General features: G+C 41.3%; 1 protein-coding gene and 1 long non-coding RNA gene across 2 annotated transcripts in view; one reads left to right on the top strand and one right to left on the bottom strand.

Annotated features, from left to right (window-relative positions):
• The window catches only part of CTR9 (CTR9 homolog, Paf1/RNA polymerase II complex component), a 28930-nt gene extending 20044 nt beyond the window's left edge, over nucleotides 1–8886 (bottom strand). Inside the window, exons 1-5 of the mRNA XM_084632707.1 lie at nucleotides 8701–8886; nucleotides 5811–5909; nucleotides 4387–4626; nucleotides 3658–3775; nucleotides 2252–2341 (exon numbers count right to left, since the gene is read on the bottom strand). Coding sequence (XP_084488833.1) covers nucleotides 2252–2341; nucleotides 3658–3775; nucleotides 4387–4626; nucleotides 5811–5909; nucleotides 8701–8745 — 592 coding nt within the window. The 5' untranslated portion in view covers nucleotides 8746–8886. The remainder of the gene's footprint in view (nucleotides 1–2251; nucleotides 2342–3657; nucleotides 3776–4386; nucleotides 4627–5810; nucleotides 5910–8700) is intronic.
• On the top strand, nucleotides 5855–7425 carry LOC311523040. Its single transcript, XR_014712248.1, has 3 exons — nucleotides 5855–5933; nucleotides 6042–6131; nucleotides 7187–7425. It is a non-coding gene; the product is annotated as an uncharacterized lncRNA (long non-coding RNA).
• Nucleotides 8887–21426: the final 12540 nt, after the last annotated feature.

The following is a 21426-nucleotide window of genomic DNA, read 5'->3' as shown; positions in this document are numbered from 1 at the left end:
AAAGAAAAAAAACACACCACACAAAAAACCCAACTTCAATTTCTGAGCACAATTCTGCAGCAAGGAGTGGATTCTGAAGCTAATCCACAGCTAAAAAAAAAAAATCACGGATTACACGTGGCCCTAATTATAACTCATGTTTAGGACAGAAAATGGCCAAGTAGTTTATGTAGGTGTACCCCACATTTCAGTGTTTGAAAACACTTATTCCTCTATTAAAGGAATGTGTGACACCCTCTTCAAGTACTTCCTTAATTTCTAAACACTGCACATATAACTTCTGCTGCCTCTGGTGGTTTCCGCAGAATTTTAGTAATAAAAATCCCATACGATACAAAAATATCTGATGAGCTGATGGTTCACTGTATCATTTGACACATCTTAGATAAATTTGACACATACATAGTTTGTTTTGTTCAGAATTTTGTGATGTCTCCATTTACCTCTGTCTAACTTCATATTCAAAAAGCTTAGAGCTAGTTTCTGTAATCCTTTTTGGACAAGAGGATTGATTTGGACATCCCTTTGGTACTTTCTGTACTTCTTTAATGGCTTTTTAAAAATCTATTGGTGAGAAATGCATGAACTTGGCCTACTTAAGGTATGTCTACTCGTTGAACAGGAAGCATATTTCCTAGTTCAAGGAAATACCTGCACCAGCTCCCTGGAGCAAGTATACTAAAAATGGGGCGTAGTCACTTTGATGTGAGCCACTGGTCACCCTGAGTACATACTTGTCTGAGATGCTAGGCACATACTTGAGGTAGCTGGCCTCTCCCATTGGCATAGCTATGCTCTTTTTGATATGCTAGCTCAAATCATAGCCAGCGAGATTATGGCCAACACTCAGAAGATATCCACCCCAAACTTATTAATTTGATCCTCACCCAGACCAATTTTACATTCAACACCACACACTTCAACCAAACCATGGGAACAGACACTGGTAGTAGCATGGCTCCTCAATATGCCAGCCTTTTCATAGGACACCAAGCAGAAGAATTTCTGGACAAATGCACCATGAAACCAGTGATATATTGGAGATACATCAATGATATTTTCATCTTCAGGGCAAAGGACCTAGACTTCCTCACATTTCCACCACAACTTCAACCATCCCCACCCATCCATCCAACTCCCTCTAGAACACTCCCGCACCAGCGTCAACTTCTTGGACACCAAAATCAGCTTCAACAATGGAACCCTACAGACAACTATACACAGTAAACCCACAGACTGCACTTATTTTCACAGATCCAGTAACCACCCCAAACACACCAAGAAATCTTATCTACAGCCAGGCACTCAAATTCTTCTCAGAGCATATTCTGTGACAAGTCTGGGATATACACTTTAACATATTTAAGACTTCCTTCATCAAACAAGGACACTCCACCAGAGAAATACATCACATCATAGAACAGGTCACCCAAATACCCCAAAAGAACCTGCTTCAATACAGGAAAAAAACCTCCTCCAACCACATACCTCTACTTATCACCTTCTACTCCACACTGAAACCCCTATGGGGTATCATAAAACAATCACAACCCATACTCAATGGAGACATCCTGAAAAAAAAATCTTTCCCAAGCCACCTCTTCTGGCCTTCAAACAACCCACCAATCTCACTATCAGAAGCAAGCTCCTCACAAACACACGAGCTCAAGGTGACGCCAGACCCTACCACAACAACAGAGGCAAAACCTGTACACATATCCACACTGCTATGATGACCAATACCCACCCACACCTTTCAAGATACATGGATCCTACACATGCCTATCACACGTGTACCTCATCCAGTGCACTAAATGCCCCAATAACGTGTTAACTAGTTATGCTAAACAATCTGTTCTGCATTATATTTAGCTGTGATACTGAGTACCTTTCTCAGACCTGAAGAAGAGCTCTGTGTAACTCCAAAGCTTGTCTCTTTCACCAACAGAAATTGGTTCAATAAAACAAAATTACCTCTCACCCACCTTGTCTCTCTAATATCCTGGGACCAACATGGCTACAACAATACGGCAGACATACTCTTAGTCATTTACTCAGTTAGCAGCTATTACAGAGCCAGCAGAAAGCAGATCTGTCCTACAAGAATAAGAATTTCATTTGTGACTGCATGGATTGGAAAAAAGGAATTATAATAAAGCCCATTTTCTAACTGCAGGAATTAAAAGGACCAGTTTTAGGTTTAAACAACTTAGTAAGATCGCTTCAGTAGCAAAGATTTTCTACGCCTTACCTGGACAACCTGGGTTGGTTCGTAGTGCTTTCTTGTAGTAGGCAAGGGCTCCTCTATAATCTTTCTTGTTGAATGAAATGCATGCTTTACCTGTTACAACAAGCAAGTTACAGAAGTTGCTATAGGTTTGCCATTCTGACTTTTTCCAATTGTTAGTGCCAGAATAAATGGAATTAGTAAAGACTTGCATGCTGTCAGGAACATTCATTTAATTATAACTGCTTTGTGTGTCTTGATGCCGAGCCTACAAGTGTCAAGTATCTCAGAAAATACAATTAATAAAGGGCAACAGCAAGCATAAATGTAAGGTTTTTAAATCATTTTAAAATAACTTTCATTTTCTTTTCTTGGTTAGGAAGTTTGGATGAAAATTGCCCTAAGCTTCACTCTAGAATACTGATTGAAGGTGTTACTGCTTGCTGACTCTTCACTACTGAAAGTGTTCTGACCACATTGAGAGACCACAGCACCGCTAGTGTCAGCAGGAAAAGACTGGTAAGTAAGGTGGACTGTCCTAGGTGACTGGTCCCTTTTAGAGTAAAGGGTCTGCCCCACCTGTGCCTCACTCAGCTCTCCTCCCCAAATGTGACAAATCAGGTAGGTCATGTGACTAAATCAGTCACAGGCCTAGGAATAAAAGAGAAATCTCCAGAGAGCCAAAGGAGGAGGGAGTGAGCAGACAGCCTGAAGGAGACATATCTGCCTAGTGAAAGTATAACTGTGCACCTGCCTGTTGGCTCTTCAGCCTACTGACCTTTCACAGCCCTGGGGGAAGGATAGGATTAAAAGAGGCCCACTCAGAAGCTGAGTGGTGCAGCCAGCCTTTGTTATCAGCACAGACCCTAGGAGGGCTGTGAGACTCCTGACCTATGGAGGGGTAGCCTATGGGAACACACATACAGAAGCCTAGCAGAAGGGCTGTAGGAACCCTGAATCAAGAGGAACAAGGACTTGATTTCAGGGGGTAAAAACTAAATTGATACACTATAAGAGACATATTAAACATACATGACCGCACAGAGGAATCTCAATTTAAAATATTTTGACCTGGGAGTTACTTCTTATAAGAGCCAAAAGGGAAAGAAAAGGTAGCACATCTGCAGAATCAAGCGTGCTACAAGGGGGCATCCTGAGGGTATACATGGACATAACTGTATGCTAATGCCTGTGTGGTTGTTGATAATATCTCCACCACCATAGCTTTCCTTTCTGCAGGAACTTCCTGAATCCATCTCAGGCTCTTAAATGCGTATTACCCCAAGACAGAGATCTCCCTTCTTTATTGCAAGGCCCATCTATGTCTCTCCTTACGAGAACCGGGACAGATTATGAACATGCATTTTCTACAAGTCCTAAATAGAGATGGAGACACTGGGTTTTTGCAGAGATATTCACAAAATTCTTACCAAGGAGGGCTGGAATATTATTTGGAGACTGGTTGAGCACAAAATGAAACTGTGCATCAGCCTGGTCCATTTTATCACCCTCCAGCAGACAGAAGCAGGCTCTTCCCAACAAGTGATTCTAGAGGAGAAACAGATTTCTAAGATATTATTCTTTGCATTTTTATACAAATACTAGGATTTTGTATTTGGGTCTTTCTTAAAAAAGTTATAAAAATCAGACTAAAGAAAAGAGTGCTAATGTACTACTTCAAACCTCATTTTGGTATTTTATGATGAATTTCATTCTCCTGCATCAAAGCCTGTGCAATACCAATGGGGAGACTGTAGGTTCCCACAACTAATTTCTACAAATCACGTACCACCAAAGTAGGAAGGTATATCGAACAAAATGTTTCAGCCAACAACAACAAAAAAAGAATACAGAGGCATAGTTACATCAAGAAGCTTGAGCTAGGACCACTTTTATTCTGGGCAGTGCTACACAAGTGCCAATTTAATCCAAATGTTTGTGAAATCAGTAGTGTAACACACACTAATGAGGTTATAAGGGCCTGCTCAGTGGCTACCTTCCCTTTAGGGTACAATAATTAGGTATCTGCTTCCTTTCAAAAAATGTACTTTGAATCAGAGTTGGAGTATGGATACTATAACAAAGTTACAAACTAAGTTTAATGACACAGTTTATAGCTATGATTCTATGTATAAATGGACAATTTTTTTTTTTTTTACCTGATCATACATGATAATTTTGTCAGCCATAGTATACAGCAGGGTAGCTTGTGTAATGAGCTCCTTCTTGTTGTCTTTATTCTTTTCCTTCCGTGCCTGCTGTACATAGTATGCTGCCAGAGTATCCAAGCAGGTCATCTGATCTTTTTCATGGTCTCTATAATCCAAGTTACCATCTATTCGTGCAGCTTCCAACAGTTTCACAAAATCTTCTGTTTTTCCTTGTTTGTAATATTCCAACTATAAAAGCAAACATTTTAATACTACTTTTATAGCTATTCCACCATATTTTTTTTCCAGTTAAACCACAGATTTTCACTTACATTCTAATGTAACATGTTTCAATATAGCTCCATGAGTACTTTTTTCTTAGTACAAAATCTTTCCACTGATGAATTACATACACAAATACAGCAGTTGTTAGAGCAGGTGCTCTGCTGTTCACAATCATTCATTCATACAAACACACACATGAAAAATTATTCAAAGATTAAATTGTTGGACAGTACACAAGTGATCAGCTGTGCCTGTCCAAAAGAGCACTGGGATCCTTAAGTGTTCAACTGGACAATCAGAGACTAAGCAAAACAAAAAAAGTCAGTTTGAAGCCTGTCTGCAATGTAACACGCCTGAGACTGCAGAACCTACTAGTAGTGTACGGTAGTCAGAAGAGGGTGAGCATCCTCATGTAGGACTTCAACCCCACCAGCTTCTGGTACAGAAGTGAGCATCCTACCAGTCAGGCTGCAATCATGCCAATGTAATTCATTACTCTCTCTAATGGAAACATACTTTTGGAAAACACCTTTGGAAACTGAGCCAAAGCATACAGAAGTTGAACTTTACAAGGAAAATGTTCAGACCATTTAATCCTAAAGTTCTATGTTGTTGATTCTTTTCACAGTCAGTCTTTTATGGCAATTTTTCCTCCATTCACTCTTTTCTTATTTATTAAAGCACTCCCATGGGAACTGTTCAGATCTCCCTTCCAGCCAGCATAAACTTGATAGGATAGTTCAGTGAATATTGCTAGCACTGATCTTGCCTCATTGTGATGCATAGCCTAGGTAGTGACGTCTATGTTAATAAATTAAGAGGGATTTTTTATAAGCACAATCAAAGAGACAATTTTATTTTTCTTCAGTCACCAATGTATTTTTTCCACTATATTTGAACATCAGGACAATGTTTTTTACTTGGAAAAAACAAAGTTAAAACAAAATTAATGAAGTGTGCAATTTTTAAATATAGTAATAGAAGCAGCCAAAAATGGTATCAATTCATTACAAACCTCAAGTTGTAGAGCCTCTACCGATATTTGCAATATCAAAATTGATGTGAGAAATATCAGTGATCTAGAAGAATAATTTAATTTCTTCTGCTAACAAATGCAATAAGTAGAAATTATTTGCATAAATACTGACCGCTAAAGCAATCCATATATGCAGCTGAGTATGTTCCTGTTTCAGGATACTTATAACTTCATCCCCCTCCGGTAACTGATCGAAGTCAAGCTCAATGACCTAAAAGCAACAATAATATTCATAGTAAGTGTTAACTCATGTTATCAATTTTTTAAAAGTTGCATTTAAAGTCTATATTTACAATATTTATAATAGAAACTCAACAGAAACCCTAATCCTCACTCTCTCCAGCATGCCAGAAATTAGATTAGACAACCTGGAGACTGGATTTTCCACTTGAAGAGGTTCTCCAATAAGACCATCCCCCGAATAACATAGAAAGTAAGTATCTATGGGGTTGGGAGCAAATACTGCCCTCAGAGCACAAATGGCCACGGCCACAGAGATCAGCAGAAACTGGACATATTTCAGAGAGCAGAATATAATCCATTTTTTGCAGTCTGTGGGCAAAAGGAGAAAAGAATAAATCTGTCCTATCATTTATACAGCACTGACAATGTGCTCAGCAATGTAAATGACATAAAATGAGTCTCTCTCAAAGAGGTTATGATCCAGAAAACACACATATGGAACGAAGGTTGGTCCAGCGGATAAAGTGCTAGCCTGAGACTCAGGGAAATCCAGGCTCAATTCCCTTCTATAAAACATAGGATTACTGTGTGACCCTAGGTAAGTCATTAGTGTCTTTGTGCCTCAATTCCCCATCTGTAAAATAGGGCTAATTAATATATCCCTAAAAAGAAAAGGAGTACTTGTGGCACCTTAGAGACCAACCAATTTATTTGAGCATAAGCTTTCGTGAGCTACAGCTCACTTCATCACAGGAGTAATGTGAGATTGTGAGGCACTCAGATACTATGCAGCGAGGACCATACAAGTACCTAAAACAGAGAGCAAAACCTTTACTGAGCAGAAAATTGAGGCTGTAATCCACAATCCACTCTATACAGATATAATTAAATTGTAGAAACTGGATTTTGAGCTGGATATTGGGTACTGCAGTACCACTAACTGTAAATAAGAAGATAATGCCACATAAGACATGGCAATAACCCACACATGGATGCAAAAGAACAATAATATTTTGCAATTCAATAGCACTTTTCATTGACAAATACAGTAGATCTCTACTTTACAGCTACGGACACAGAGATTACATGATTTCCCCAAGGTCACAATGTAAATCAGTTGAAGAGCTGGAGATAGAACCTTTGTTTTTTATTCACAGTCCAGCCTCTATCAATGAGCCATGCGGTCCCCAGCATTACTTAGCTGCCTTACTAACTGAGATAAATGCTTTGTACCATACATACATTGATTTTAAGGCTAGAAGGAACTATTATGATAACTGAGTCTGACTTCCTTCTTAAACACAGGCATAAAACCGAACCAGTAACTTCTGCATCAAGCCCATAACTTCTTTCTGAACTATAGCAACTCTTAGAAAAGACAACCAGACTTGATTTTAAAGATCATAAGTGATGAAGAATCCACCACATCCCTGGGTAAACTGTTCCAGTGATTATACTCACTGTCATGAATACATATCTTGCTTCAGCTTCCAACCACTGGATCTTGTTATGCTTTTTTTGCTAAATTAAAGTATTTTGTTCCAACTGCTGAACTACAGGAAAATAAAGTCATTTCTGATAATCTTCCAGTGTGTGTGTGGTGGTAGGAAGTGAGCAAATAAGGGTATAGGGGAAAAAGACAGAAGAAAAACTGCACATTGTACTCTTACTGCAGTCCCTGGAGATTAATCCACAGACCAGCCTCCCAGATGGAAAGAAAAGTAAGTTTGTCTCATGTCACAAAAAAAGATGGCCCTCATTTCAAAGAGCAGTACTAAGATCACTTATCCTTGTGGAAAACCACAGTGAAAGCAATTAATTTGGGGGGGGGGGCGATTAATACTTATGATTATACACATACATTACCTACAGAAAGCAAAACATACTGCCAAATTGGTGTCAAGTTTCAAACAAAGTAACAGCTAATTGTAGTGAAAGATTTTTTTTAAACAAGTACGTGAAAGTAGTATCTAGTAACAGAATATAACTGCTTCACCAGTTTAAGGATTCGTCTTCATACAAGTTTTGAACCAATATCAGTTTTAAATTTGATTTAGTTATACTGGTGTAAACACCTGTGCAGCACTCTTAAATCTATATATCCCTATTGTCAGTTTAGTTTATGTTGGCAAGGAACCCATGTAACCCAACTTGATATAAATCAGCTTTAAACTGAATTAGGAGTGTCCACACAGGGTTTTCCACCGATTTAAGCTGACTTTAAAACACACTTTTAGCTAACCTGACGTGACACAGAATTAGACAACATTAAGTTTAACTATGCCACGCTACAGCTGGACAGCACATGGGCAAATGAAAGTTACTAGTCGTCAGAGGAGTTCAGACTAAAGCCCTTAGTGGCTTTGTAAGAGGCTTCCACTTTTATGATTGAAGGTTATTATTGGGGGAACTAGGCCACCACTCTCTTCCTTGTGGTGCCTGCGTGAAAACAACCAGCACAACGTGCAGCCCCGGGGCCTCGGCCGGCCGCATTTCCTAACAGCTGCTTTTCCTCCCTATGAAAACCGGCCAGGGACAACCCCGCTGCCCACCAAGGGGGGAGCAACAGGCCCGGGGGAGGGGGGGGGAAGCGACAGGCCCGGGGGGGAGTATTCAGCGGAGCGAGGACGACTCACAAGGCCCGTGTGTGTGTGTGTGGGGGGGGGGGAGTCAGAGTTATGAGGCCATCACACACTTCTCACACACACGCTCACGCTCCCCGGGGCCAGCTCATGGCTGCGGGGCGGGGGACACCCCGCACAGCGCCAGGGGTCACCAGGGGGAAAGAACCAGGCCCGAGGCCGCCGCGTCCGCCTCACCTCGTCAGTGTCCCGGAGGGGGATCTCGATCGAGCCGCGTGACATGGTGCTGCCGGCGCTGGCCCCCGCCGGGCCGCTTCAGCCCAGCGCTGCTGCTGCTGCCGCTGCTGCGAGCTCCCGGGCGGCCGGCAGCCTCCGTCTCGCTCCCCGCCCGTCGCCTCGCGCACCCAACCCCCGTCACAAACACGCCCTCTGACCCCGGAACGGCTCGGGCGGGAACGGCCCACCTTCAGCCCGCCTCCCCTGAGGCCCCGCCCCCGCCACTCCAGCCGCCGGCCGGCACCGAGCCGCCTCGCGCACAACCCGGTGACACCGAACCACGCCCCCCTCGCCCCGGCCCGGGGCACCCGCCATTGCCCCGCGAGCCGCCCACGCGGGTCCGAGCCGCCCCGTGACCAGCAGCAGCGCCCGCGCGGGGAGGCCACGGTAATGGGGGTGTCGCCCCCTGGCTCCTCGACGGGGCCTGGCCGCGTTGGGAAACGGCATCGTGGTCAGCAGCCTGGCTTAGCGCCGGGGGCGGGCCGCCGTGTGGGAACCCGTGTCAGTCGCCGCCGCCGCCGCTGGGTGCCCGACCCTGCCAGGCCCGGGCTCCGGCGGGAACGGCTGCCGGGGCGGAAGGTTCATGTGTTCGCGGGGGGCGGCGGTAATTCGTCTCCAGCAGGAAGTGCCCTTGGTGTCGACTCGGTTGTAGTGACCTGCAAGTGCGTTGGTAGCGCTTATTTCCCCCAGGCACCCAGTGTCAGGGCGCGCCCGCCGAAGCGCTTCTTTTGGCCTCTGTCAGCTGCGTCCCCACTAGGAGGGTTTGCTGCTGGCAGAGCGGTTACGTGTGTTGTGTTATAGCACAACCTCTATGCAGCCGATGAAGGGAGCTGTAGCTCACGAAAGCTCATGCTCAAATAAATTGGTTAGTCTCTAAGGTGCCACAAGTCCTCCTTTTCTTTTTGCGAATACAGACTAACACGCCTGCTACTCTGAAGCACAACCTCTATGTGCCTCTTTAAGGGCATGTTCCTTTAACCCTTTCTCATGTAATTAGCATGGAGACACACAAGTAGACTGTTACTCGCTTGAGTAAGGCCTGATTATGTGATTAATGGTTGCAGGAGTTAGCCCTAAATTAGGCCCTGATTCTGCAGCTGACTGCACAGCAGACTCCCGTGCAGCACCCCATTAACTTCAAGACCCTGATGAGTTTGTGTAGATAGGCTCCCATTCAAGTCCTCAAAGAATCTCTTTTTTTTTAATCAAGATCTAATAAAGTATTCAACAACCTATTCCTATCATTGGGGGCAATAATTTGCCAATAGAAATGTTTATTCTTTGACGATATAAGTGATGCAATAATATTAATAAAATAATGTGTCCACCTATACTGTACTGTATACAGGTATCACGCTGTGTACGTGCATATACCCACAACCACACTTGTGCTGTTGCTACACAGTGTTGGCTCTACCGTTTCAGGGATGGTATCCCAGTGTGCTGTGCATCACTGCAGACTCCCTAGGAACTGCTTTGCTGTGTATTGTTGGTGCTATCTGCCCCACTATCATACATTTGCTGATGACAGTTCCTGCTCACCTCTCCCTCCTGCCAAATTGGGTGGAAGGCATGGAGCAACTGGATGATGGTCTGGTTCTGCTGCTGCTCCTTACTGCGGTACAAATGTTTACGTGGTGGCATTGGTGATCGGCGAGATACAAGATGAAATCTGGGCTGAACTTTCTGACGTGCTGAAGGCAACCAACTATGAGGATGAATGACAATTCTTTCATGTCCCCTGGACAGATATGATGAATGCCAGTAATGGCAGAGGCCTGCATGGCGTTTTTAATTGTGTTTCATTGTTCTGTATATGAACCAAGCCATGAAGATGTTTATCTACCCATTTTCTGTGGTGTGCTTCTGCTGCTTTTAAAACTCCCAGTGCTTTCTGTGAGCGGATAATGTATTTTCCCCATTCCTCCCATGTATCCTTAGGATTTTGGATATTTCTTAAACTGAGGCAGGGATTGTGGGTGTGGGATGAACAGAAAAGTGTTTGCAGTATGATGGCACCAGACAGCTACGTCATTCCAATCCATGTTCTGTGAGTCACATGGCACAATACCGAATCTGCAAACATCTTTAGGAAGGAGGGTCCACACACAAGACAAGGAAATTATCACATTTATTAAAAGTAGTATATGGAACATGTAACTGAAATCAGGGAGGATTTGATTTAAATCAGATTGATTTTAATTATGATTTAAATCACTAGTCAGGAAGACCCAATTTAATTATGGATTTCTACATAAAAGTGCATTCTGGTTGGTTGTTATAACCTTAATACATATTCTTCACGACTCAGAGGTAGATGTAGGTTTCATTTTTAGAAGGTACACACTATACATTTTTAAAGTGATTTATTTTGAAAACTTTTCAGATGAGTTTTACAGCTATATCAGAAAATGAATGATTGGTTATTTCATTTACCAAAGGTATTTGAAGTAGATATTAATGAAGTCATTGGGAGGTGAACTATCTCCAATTCAACAGGTTAATCATTAATATTTGGAGGATTTTCTTGCCATGCTGTATTAGGAAGAGAACATCACCAGACAGACATTTAAATTGTTTTATTTAAATAAAACAACAATGTTATGTATTCTGGATTTTTTCTGCAACAGCAAACTTATAATATTTTAACAAAACAAGCATATGAATTTATGAATTTAGTTAAATATTACATTTTTTTAAAATCAGGTTTGTTTTTGTTAAAATTGTTTTAAACTTAAATACTTAAATATATATATAAAAAAAGTAAATCGACTGTCAGCCAGGTCAACATGAGAAACTTAAAATATTGGCTTCTGCACCTAACTCAGTTGTCTTCACCTTCATTTTCCTGTTTGTTTGTAATCTGGAAAAGAAAAACAAGCTTTCCCGCTTTTTCAGGTCCCAAACGATTTCTCAATTTGGAATGAATTAATCCAAAGGAAGAAAATATTCTTTCTACACTGGCAGAAGAAGCTACTGCTGTTAAAAGTGAGATTATCACTTCAACAGTCTCTGAATCCAAGTGCTTAAGTGGCTTCCACCAATTCACTGGTGTGACTTTCTTTAAAACATCATCAGCAAACATATATTTCTTGAATGGTTCACCTTTAGCTCTGAAGTTTATTGTAGTTGGCATTATGGAGGGATGATTGCTGGATGTCCATGTCATAGCCAACTCCTCTTCTTCAGCAGTTAAGGTTTGACCCTGGTACCGAGTATTGAGAATATTTGCAAGAAAATGAGCTGGAGATCATGCTTGTCCCATTCGTTTTTTTAATGCTTGTAATTTAATGCTTGTCATTGCATATTTCTCTTTATAAGATCTCACTCAGTTCCTTCCAAATTTCAACAGCATCAGCAATAAAACAGCTATTTCCCTGCATTTTGATCAAAGCTACAGAAATAGGCTTCAGGGTACTCAGCATGTGTTCAACATTTCTCTTAAGCCCAATGTTGAGAACTTTGGCTGTGACAGTGCCATCTATTTTTTCACGATTTTGCTCACAAACTGTCATTAGATTAGGCCAGTTCTTGACACAGTGCTCAAAACAGTCTATTAAGTTCCATCACATTTCTTGTGGGAGAGTTAGCTTGGTTCTTCCCACTTTTTTCAGAGCAGTTGCTGCAAAGTGGTTGTTATGGAAGTATTTTGCAATTTCAACAACATTAGCCTTTATTTCTGGAACACTGAAGTCTTTGGCTAGGAGGTGCATCAAATGAGCACTGCAACCGTATGTTATTAGCTTTGGACTCTTCTAAATTTCTTCTCATCTTGGATACATTTGCAGCATTGTCTGTGATCAAGTTGCGTACTAGACATTCAAATTTTTTTTCCACAGTTTGTTATAGCTCTTACTGCTACTTCTTGTAAGTATTCTGCTGTGTGTGTATTTCCTGATGTATCAATTGTTTCTGTAAGGAAGACATTCCCTTCTTCTGTTGTCACACAAGCACATACAACAGGATCGTTATGGACGTTGCTCCACCCACCAAGACTCAGGTTAACAATTTCATCCTCTAGACCTTTGGCACACTTCTCAATTTCTCTTTCATACACTTTATCCAGCAATTTGCCTGCAACATCTGCTCTGTTGGGTGGACTGTATCCTGGTCTTAATGACTGAACCATGATAATGAAGTGTGGGTTCTCAATCATACGGAAAGGAGAATTTGTTGCATAAACAAACCGGGCAATTTTTTCATCAATTACCTCTTTTTGTAATCTGCTGGTTCTTATCACAAATTTATCTGTGGTTGTTTCTGGATGATGGGATTTTTTTTTCTTTTTGCTATACTGTGGCTATGTGACATACATGATGTGACTGAAACACTGTGATTGGCAGATAATTCTGAAACTATAGAAAATGATGTTGATCTTGAAGGTGGATCGTCTTCAGAATCCTGTAGGTTGAGGATGGTTTCTCCTAAACAAAATAAGCCAATGAACTTATTTAATTATTATTACCATACTGCTCATTTAATATTACTCATTGCATTCACTGACACTCGGTACTACTTTAAAGGTGAAATTGTAAAAGGAAGATCTGCCTATTTCAGCTATTTATTTTTTATCACAACTGCATCTAAAATGATAGTACCATAGAGTACCAAATATTTTTTGCTCAAACATGAGAATTCAAGAATGGTCCAGAAGGAAGACAGGCAGTCCTTAAGAAAGAAGTATGAAATAAAAAAGTTTACCAATCTGAAGATCTTACATGTTCAGACATGTTCATTTCATCATCTTCAGTGCAGCTTCCTCCTGAGAAGGAACATTTCTCATTATGTTGCTTCATTTGGGAAACCAGGCCTTGCATTTCTTTGTTGCACTGTTTGCATTTTGCACACATGCCTGTCTTACCTACAGATAGAGGAATGTCATTAAAATATTTGCAAACTGGGTCTCTTTTATGGCCTGCTGCCTTTATAGGTTTACCCTTGTAGTGAGAGAATGGTATGGTAGATCGCAAATCAATGAAGGCTACAATGAGAAAGACCTCAAGACTTCTCGAATATGCTGCTCAAACAGTTTCACTTTTGTTTCTGCTGCCTGTCCCTCCCTTCTCACATTTATCTCCAGATTTCTTCTTCTTGTCCAGATCTATTCCGCCCCCAACAATCTTCTATTCATTGAACTTTTTGAAACTTTGCACTTTTAGAGAGAGGTAAGGGATTGACTGTGTGTACACAAATTTGCAGAGGGACAATAGGGTTGAGGTCTGTTATCTCTCACCTCTATATATTATTTATTTATTTAAAAACATTTTTGCTGTTAACAAGCGTGTTACCCCTGGAAACAAATCCACAGTTTGAGAACTGCAAAACTAAGTATCTCTGATGGTATCTTCTAGACTGAGCACTGAGTCCCATTGGGTAGATAGAAAGATTAACCTAAATAATCTATACAGAAGTCTGTGGAACCCCATAAAATTGGATCCCTAATCCTTGAACTATTGGAACTCATTTACAAAACTTTTCTTAAACATTAGAAAGGTTTTTTCCTCAAAAAGCATTTTATTAAAACAATCTGTTTTAAGTAAAAAAAAAAATCCAATTTTTTTTTATTTAAAAAGAAATAATTGATTTTTATCCATCGTGACTGAAATATTTTTAAAAGGAAACATCAACCAAGAAAACATAACGGGGCCTGGGGAAGAGGCATGGAGGCCAGGGATGCCAAAATACAAGTTTGCCCAGGGTGCCATTTTCCCTAAAGCCAGCCCTGCAGCTAAGTCTTGGCTGTAGAATATGTGCTATGGGTTATTCTGATATGAGGCTCCCTCAGTCCCTCCTGTTGAAGCTGTTGGACTCTGGATAAATGATGAAAAAGTGGTTGGAGCAGGGGGACTGGACCTGCGATCTCCCACTTCCTAGGTGGGTGCTCTAACACCTAGACTACAGGGTAAGTCTCACACTTTTTCTTTCTCTCTTTGGGCCAGGGAGCAGCTAACCTCTGGGCTAAAGGTTATAGGGTGGGAACCAGCACCACCACCACATCCTTTGGCCAGATTCTGAATGGGGCCCAATCCAGCTGGCAACTTCTGTGCACAGCTTAAGTGGACAAATGCCTGTCTTTCCCTGGTTTGTGAATTGCTCTTGGGTTTAGGTGAGAGATAGGTGTCAGAACACTTATAGTGAGGCAGCAGTGGACATGCTGAGATGCAGAAACTTAGGTCTGATCTACACTCAAAAGCTAGGTCAACATAGGGTGCTCATTGGTGTGAAAAATTCACAGCCTGGAGCAGTGTAGTTATTAATCCCACTTAACCTCATTGTAGATGCAGCTAGGTCGACAGAAGAATACTTCTGAGTTCCACTATAGTGCTCATAGTCGTAAGTGGCTAGGGACTTTTACTGTGAAAAGATAGATACCAAATGAATTTAGGAGCCTACAGGGTTCAGCAAGAGTTTTGTGGATCATAGTAGAGCCAAATCTGGGTCTTAGGCACCTAAACTCAAGACATAGGCCTAAATCTAGGATTTAGGCACCTAAGTACTTTTATGCATCCCACCCTTACAGCCATGAGTAGTATTTGAGACAAGCCATATCAGTAAGCACTACCCTCATTAGTGTTTGCAGGCTTGAGTCCTATGGTAGTTTCTATAATATTTCTCAAAGAGATCTGTAGAGAAATTGAAATGCAGACATAAAAAGACATAATTTTCTTAATTGCAACCCATGAGTTTGATCTTGTGATCCTTATTCAGACACAACACCAATTTACTTAGGCCCTGATTTTGCCAGTGTGTTGCTTGAATCTCTGTGGAGCCCCTCGCTCCATGCAGATGCAAGAATCCACCTGTGAAGAACAAATTGCAGGATTGGGCTCTTAAATTGCTATTTTGCCTCAATTACAACTGCAAGATCAGCTCAATGTACACAATAAAGGCACTGGAGTTTCAGTATAAAGTATACACTGGGTGGTAATTTACTATACAAGAGCGGCTACAGTCATTAGTTTTGAAGCAGTATTGAAGGAACAAAAAGACAAGGCAAAAAACTACTTTTACTGTGAAGAGAATCATAAGGATCAGTTAAAAGAATACCGTTTTTTGAATATATTTATTTCAAGGAAAAATGTATTTCATATATAACAAGGGAGTCCACCTCCCCTTACATGTGTATGTCAGTTGAAATAGATATGTTAAAATAATTTAATTTTGAACAGAATTATAAACTAATTGGTTTCTACTGTTTTCATTTGCATTATCTTATTAATTCCTAGGCAAGTGGTGCATCTGATAATTATAAGGAGGTTCATTTTGTTTCATAATAGAGGGAGAATGGAAACTGACTCTCTAAGAAAAAAAGGTAAACATTCTGATTTGAACTTTAACCAGTGCATTTTAATCAATATGGATTCTGGGTCAGATACTTTTTCAGAAGATATACATCTATCACCAGAGAATAGTAACTCCCTATTGAAAGACTCTGCTGAAACTTCAGAACCTGTGTTAGACCTCCCTGTGTTTTTTACCACTGAAAGTAAGTGTGCAAATTTTTTTGAAGTGTGACAAGTTCTGATTGCAGGTATAGGGCTCTCTTGTATCATGGAGGCATTGCCCTATGTTTGGGGCTTGGAAGAGTAAGAAGTCTTCCCAGAGCTTTTCCAGTTTAGACAACTTCTGCCCCATCCACAATATGGTGTGGTGCACATAGGGGCTGGAACTAGGGGTGCTGCTGCACCCCCTGACTTGAAACCCTTATCACTCCCTCTTCATTAAAACAAACGTTAAAACATTGTGTAGTGCTCTAATTTCTAACAGCACTGGCTTGCTCTTTCTTTTGGGTGCAGTTTAAGGTTGTTAACTTTGATTGTTTTAAAAACTATATGAATTGGGGCCTAACTACTTGAGACCATCTCTCTCTCAATGAGGGGCTACTGCAGTTGGGGTCAGTAAGGTTGCCCAAGTTAACAAGCCCTAATTTAAAACATCTGGGTTGGATGTTGGATGGTTGGATGGTGGAATTTTCATCTTTTGCTGTTCTGATAGAGCAGGCAACTATTGGCTTCTAAAACATAATACAAGTTAAATCTTTTCTCAAGGGTTTGATAGAGCAGGGGTGGGCAAACTTTTTGGCCTGAGGGCCACATCTGGGAATAGAAATTGTAGGGTGGCCCATGAATGCTCACAAAATTTGGGTTGGGATGCGGGAGGGGGCTCTGGGTGGGCGAGTAGGGTGCGGGGGGTATGAGGGCTCTGGGGTGAGGCTGGGGATGAGGAGTCTGGGGTATAGGAGGGTACTCTGGGCTGGGACCGAGAGGTTCGGTGGGCAGGAGGGAGATCAGGGCTGTGGCAGGGGGTTGCAGTGTGGGAAGGGGTGCAGGCTCTAGCTGGGAGTGCGGGCTCTGGGGTAGAGCTGTGGATGAGGGGTTTGCGGTGCAGGAGGGTGCTCTGGGATGGGATCAAGGGGCTCGGAGGGTGAGGAGGGATCAGGGCTGGGGCAGGGGGTTGGGGCACGGGTGGGAGGCTCAGCAGTGCAGGCTCTGGGCAGCACTGACCTCAAGCCGTTTCCAAAAACAGTGGCATGTCCCTTCTGTTCCTATGCGGAGGCATGGCTATGGAAGCTCTGCTCGCTGCCCCATCTGCAGGTGCCACCCCTGCAGCTCCCATTGACTGGAGTTTCCGGCCAGTGGGAGCTGCAGGGGTGGCACTTGGGGTGGGGGCAGTGTGCAAAGTGGAACCCCCTGGCTGTCCCTATGCATGGGAGCCAGAGAGAGGACATTCCACTGCTTCCGGGAGCCGCATGGAGTGGCCCCCGACCCTGCTCCCCAGCTGGAGCACCGGAGCAGGGCAAGCCTCAGACCCTGCTCCTCAGGAGGAGCTTGAGGGCCAGACTAAAATGGCTGTTGGGCCAGATCCGGCCCGTGGGCAGTAGTTTTCCCACCCCTTTGTTAGAGAATGTGATGGCGGGGGTTGGAAGAGACTGCTTTTGGGATTTTTTCCTTTTCTTTATGAGACTTGGGGAAAATAGGTTAAAAGTGATATGTTTTTATTAAATGGTGGGTATGTGTCCTGAAGCCATAACATAAAATATATTTTTAACTTTTATAATATTTCTGTTTAGGAAATGCTAGTACTGCTGTTAATGAAGGCGTAGTTAATAATATAGTAAAAGTTGCTGGTTACTTAGAAGATGATTTGATCAATATTACTTTTGAAGCTTGCAACCTTAAGGAAACAGGTACTCTTGTTCTACTGGTACTGAATCAAAATAGGACAGGTAAACATATACTAAACTGTGCTCCATATCATTGCTTTTTCTACAGGACTAGTTCCTGCTTCTGTTTTTATAAAATATTTGGAAGATGTGACAGGACAGAGCCATGAGAAATGCAGATTATTAATCCTCTACAATATGTTAGACCCTAAAAGGCAGAATAGCTTTATTGGTAGCATGAAATGTTTCTCTACTATAAAAAGCTGGATTGCCACATGCTATCAGGACTGGTAACTAAGTTTGGTTTGGTTTTTGTTTTTTGTTTTTTTTTTTATTCAAGCTGTTTTGACTTGGTTATATTTGATTTGTATGCATGATGGATCTGATACTGAAGTCAGTGGGTGTTTTGCCTCAGTGAGGTTCTTTAGTAAGCTTTGGGGACATACTCTATAAGAAACAAATGTGAATGTTTGAAAATGAGGGAATGATAGTTTTATGGTTAAGGCACAGCATTCAATGGGGATAGCTGGCTTCTGTCCTATCTGTTCCATTGACTTCCTGTGGCACATAGGCAAGTCACTTAGATCTAAATCCACACCTAAGTACCTGGCCTGCTGACTTAGATAAAGCTCTGTCTTGTCATCTGTTTTATCTGTTCCCCACAGCTACCCATCTACCTGCACAGAAGAGGGAGTAGCAGCCTTATGTGGGTTCCTCCCCATTTGTACTGTGACCTGTAGGGAAAGTAGCTTCACTTCATGCCCTCTTACCCCTCTTCACAGGCTATGAAGAGCAAGAAACAATGTATTTCTGACTAATTATAGACCAAATCTCTCACCTATGGTGTTTGATATAATTCTGAAAACTACAGGAAGCAAACTTTCCCACAAAGAAGAAAGGAAGATCGGTGCAGTGTTTATTTTGATCTTTTTAAATAGATAGACTTCTAACACTTTCTAAATTCAGTATTTCAGATGATGAAGTTGATGAAAATAGGTCAACAAGTAAAAGAAACATGCATAAAAATAGTAAGTCTCTCTTTGGTCTTGCATGTTCGATAGAATGCCAAGCACATTTTGGACATTACTGTCATATGCTATAAATAATAAGCTTTATTGCATGTCAGTTTTGCTGCACATAATTTATAACATTTGATTAGGTACTTAAAACACTTAACTATTTTATGAGTGACACGTTAAAGCTGTAAATCTCTCTCCTGCTTTCAAGGAGGAAATACATCATTCCTATCTGAAGAAGATTATGAGGAATTCCAGGGAACAGCAGAGGACATATATGTTGCCTATAGTGTATTGTTTAGAATGTGTGCCTGATTGCCATGGGGTGGTCAATTATTTCTTTTAGCCATCTTCATGTCTTTTTGTTGTTGTTGTTTTTTTTTGCCTATTTTGTGGGTATTTATAATGTTACCCATGCCTTAAAAATGTATCTTCTATTCCTGACATGTTCCTATTTAAAATGGCAGAGCATAATAAAAAATAGGGCCAAACCCTACTGGTCTTAGTTAGGCAAAACTCCTATTGGGATTTGGCCCACATTACTCTGAATATACACTACATATATCAGCATTTGAAAACTGCATCTTAAGATCATGTTATCATCTAGAAAAAGAGCAGTTTGGTAATAGCGAATAGTACCTTAAGTGTGTGTGTTTTACATATATATATATATATACACACACTGTGTATGTCTCTGTCTGTCTCTCTCTCTAAATTGGTTACATTCACTGCTGGAGTTACTCCATTGAAATCAACATAGTTAACCCAGAGATGAATTTGTCCAACTGCACATAGTTGGAAGGGTTTTCATTTAACTTTAGATTCAAATCTACCTCTGCTGACCTTGAATATTTTTTACATAAACCCCTTTGTTCTAGAAAACTAAATGTTGTTGTTTTCAATGCATAGTTTTCCCCTAATTAGGGCTCCTTTTGTGCCTTATAAGTGAACTAACTCTCTCTCTCTTTCATCTAACTTACCCAGATAAAAATATATATATACACACACACTTGAGATTGCATAGCTCACAGATCCAGCTGGATTGCCTCTTCTGTGGAAAAATCCCATGAGAAATGTTCAAGGGAAGGAAATTTCCACAAGAATGCTTTTTAATGTCTTCTACTGTTTTTATTGTGGGAGACAGATGAGCACAGGCCACGGGTAGCAAGCACCTGTATCCAAATTTGGTAGAGTCCCAGCGTCCCCACCTAGCTCCCCATAGGTGCTGACTTTCGTTTTTTGCCAGTGGGTGCTTTTGAAGAGGGATGTGTGTTTGGAGGGGCACTCTGCCAGTTTTGGGGGGAGCCTATTTTCAGCATATTTATACATTTGTTTCATTTTCTAGTTATTGAATGTGACTGTCATTGGTATCTTTACTAATTTAATAATGATTCAATTGTTATGAATTACATAATTACATTATCATGAATTACAGTATATTAAGATCATTGCAATCACCTACAAGCTGTCTTCACTAACATCCCAGTTTAAAGACATTATGTGTCACTGTAGCTTTCTGGATGAAACTGTCAGCAACCTTATTTACATCTAGGTTCTGTGGTATGATTTTGATGCACATTAAGGACAGCTACATTATTCAGTTGTGTGTGTCCCATGAATGGCTGGAGATAATTTTTAAGTCTTCTGAAGCAAGAGAATGAGCATTCCACAGTTCAGGATGACACAAACATAGTGAGAAGGATTCTTATGAATTTTCAGTACTCTGGAAACATAGTGCTTCTAGAGTACTGCAAATGACTCCAAGATTTTTCTTTGATTTAGGCACCATTTTGTATGTATTGTTGGGATTATATTTTGCTACATGCATTACTTTGCATTGAACATTGATTTTCATCTGCCATTTTGTTGCCAAGTCACCCAATTTTGTGAGATCCCTTTGTAACTCTTTGCAGTCTCTTTTAGACTTGAATAATTTTATATCTTTTTGCAAACTTTGCTACCTGTTTACCCCTTTTTGCAGATCATTTATGAATACGTTGAACAGCACTTATCCCAAACCCGTACAAGTCCGGATGAGCGGGGGAGTCACCTCTATTTACTTCTCTCCATTCTGAAAATGGACCATTTATTCCTCGAAAAGTTGTTTCCTTTCTTTTAACTGGAGTGCCTGGGAATGCTTTTAGGATCCTCTAACGATCTTTAGCAACTTAATTTAATGGCAACCCTTTTATCTTAATCGCTCTGCCTCTGTTTATAAACAAACTCCCTGTCCCAAGGGCAGAAGTTGTTAGCAGCACAGAGCTCCTCAGATTCCACACTCAAGCTCTGCTTCCAGGGTGCTGAGGGGGTGCCTATGCAGCTCCCTAGGACCTGTAGGAGGGGAATTTTGCAGAAAAACAAAGCCTGAGGCTATATTTTCTTTTCCAGGGAAATCTGTGGATGGAGGGCAGAGGGAGCAAACATATTGTTCACCATAGGCGCTGATTCCGTGGGTGCTCTGGGGCTGGAGCACCCACGGGGAAAAATTGGTGGGTGCTCTGCACCCAC

Source organism: Lepidochelys olivacea, assembly GCF_965140295.1.
Source record: "Lepidochelys olivacea isolate rLepOli2 genome assembly, chromosome: 6".
Taxonomy (NCBI): domain Eukaryota; kingdom Metazoa; phylum Chordata; order Testudines; family Cheloniidae; genus Lepidochelys; species Lepidochelys olivacea.
The sequence above is the reverse complement of the archived record's forward strand: the minus strand, read 5'-3'. Positions and strand labels throughout refer to the sequence as shown.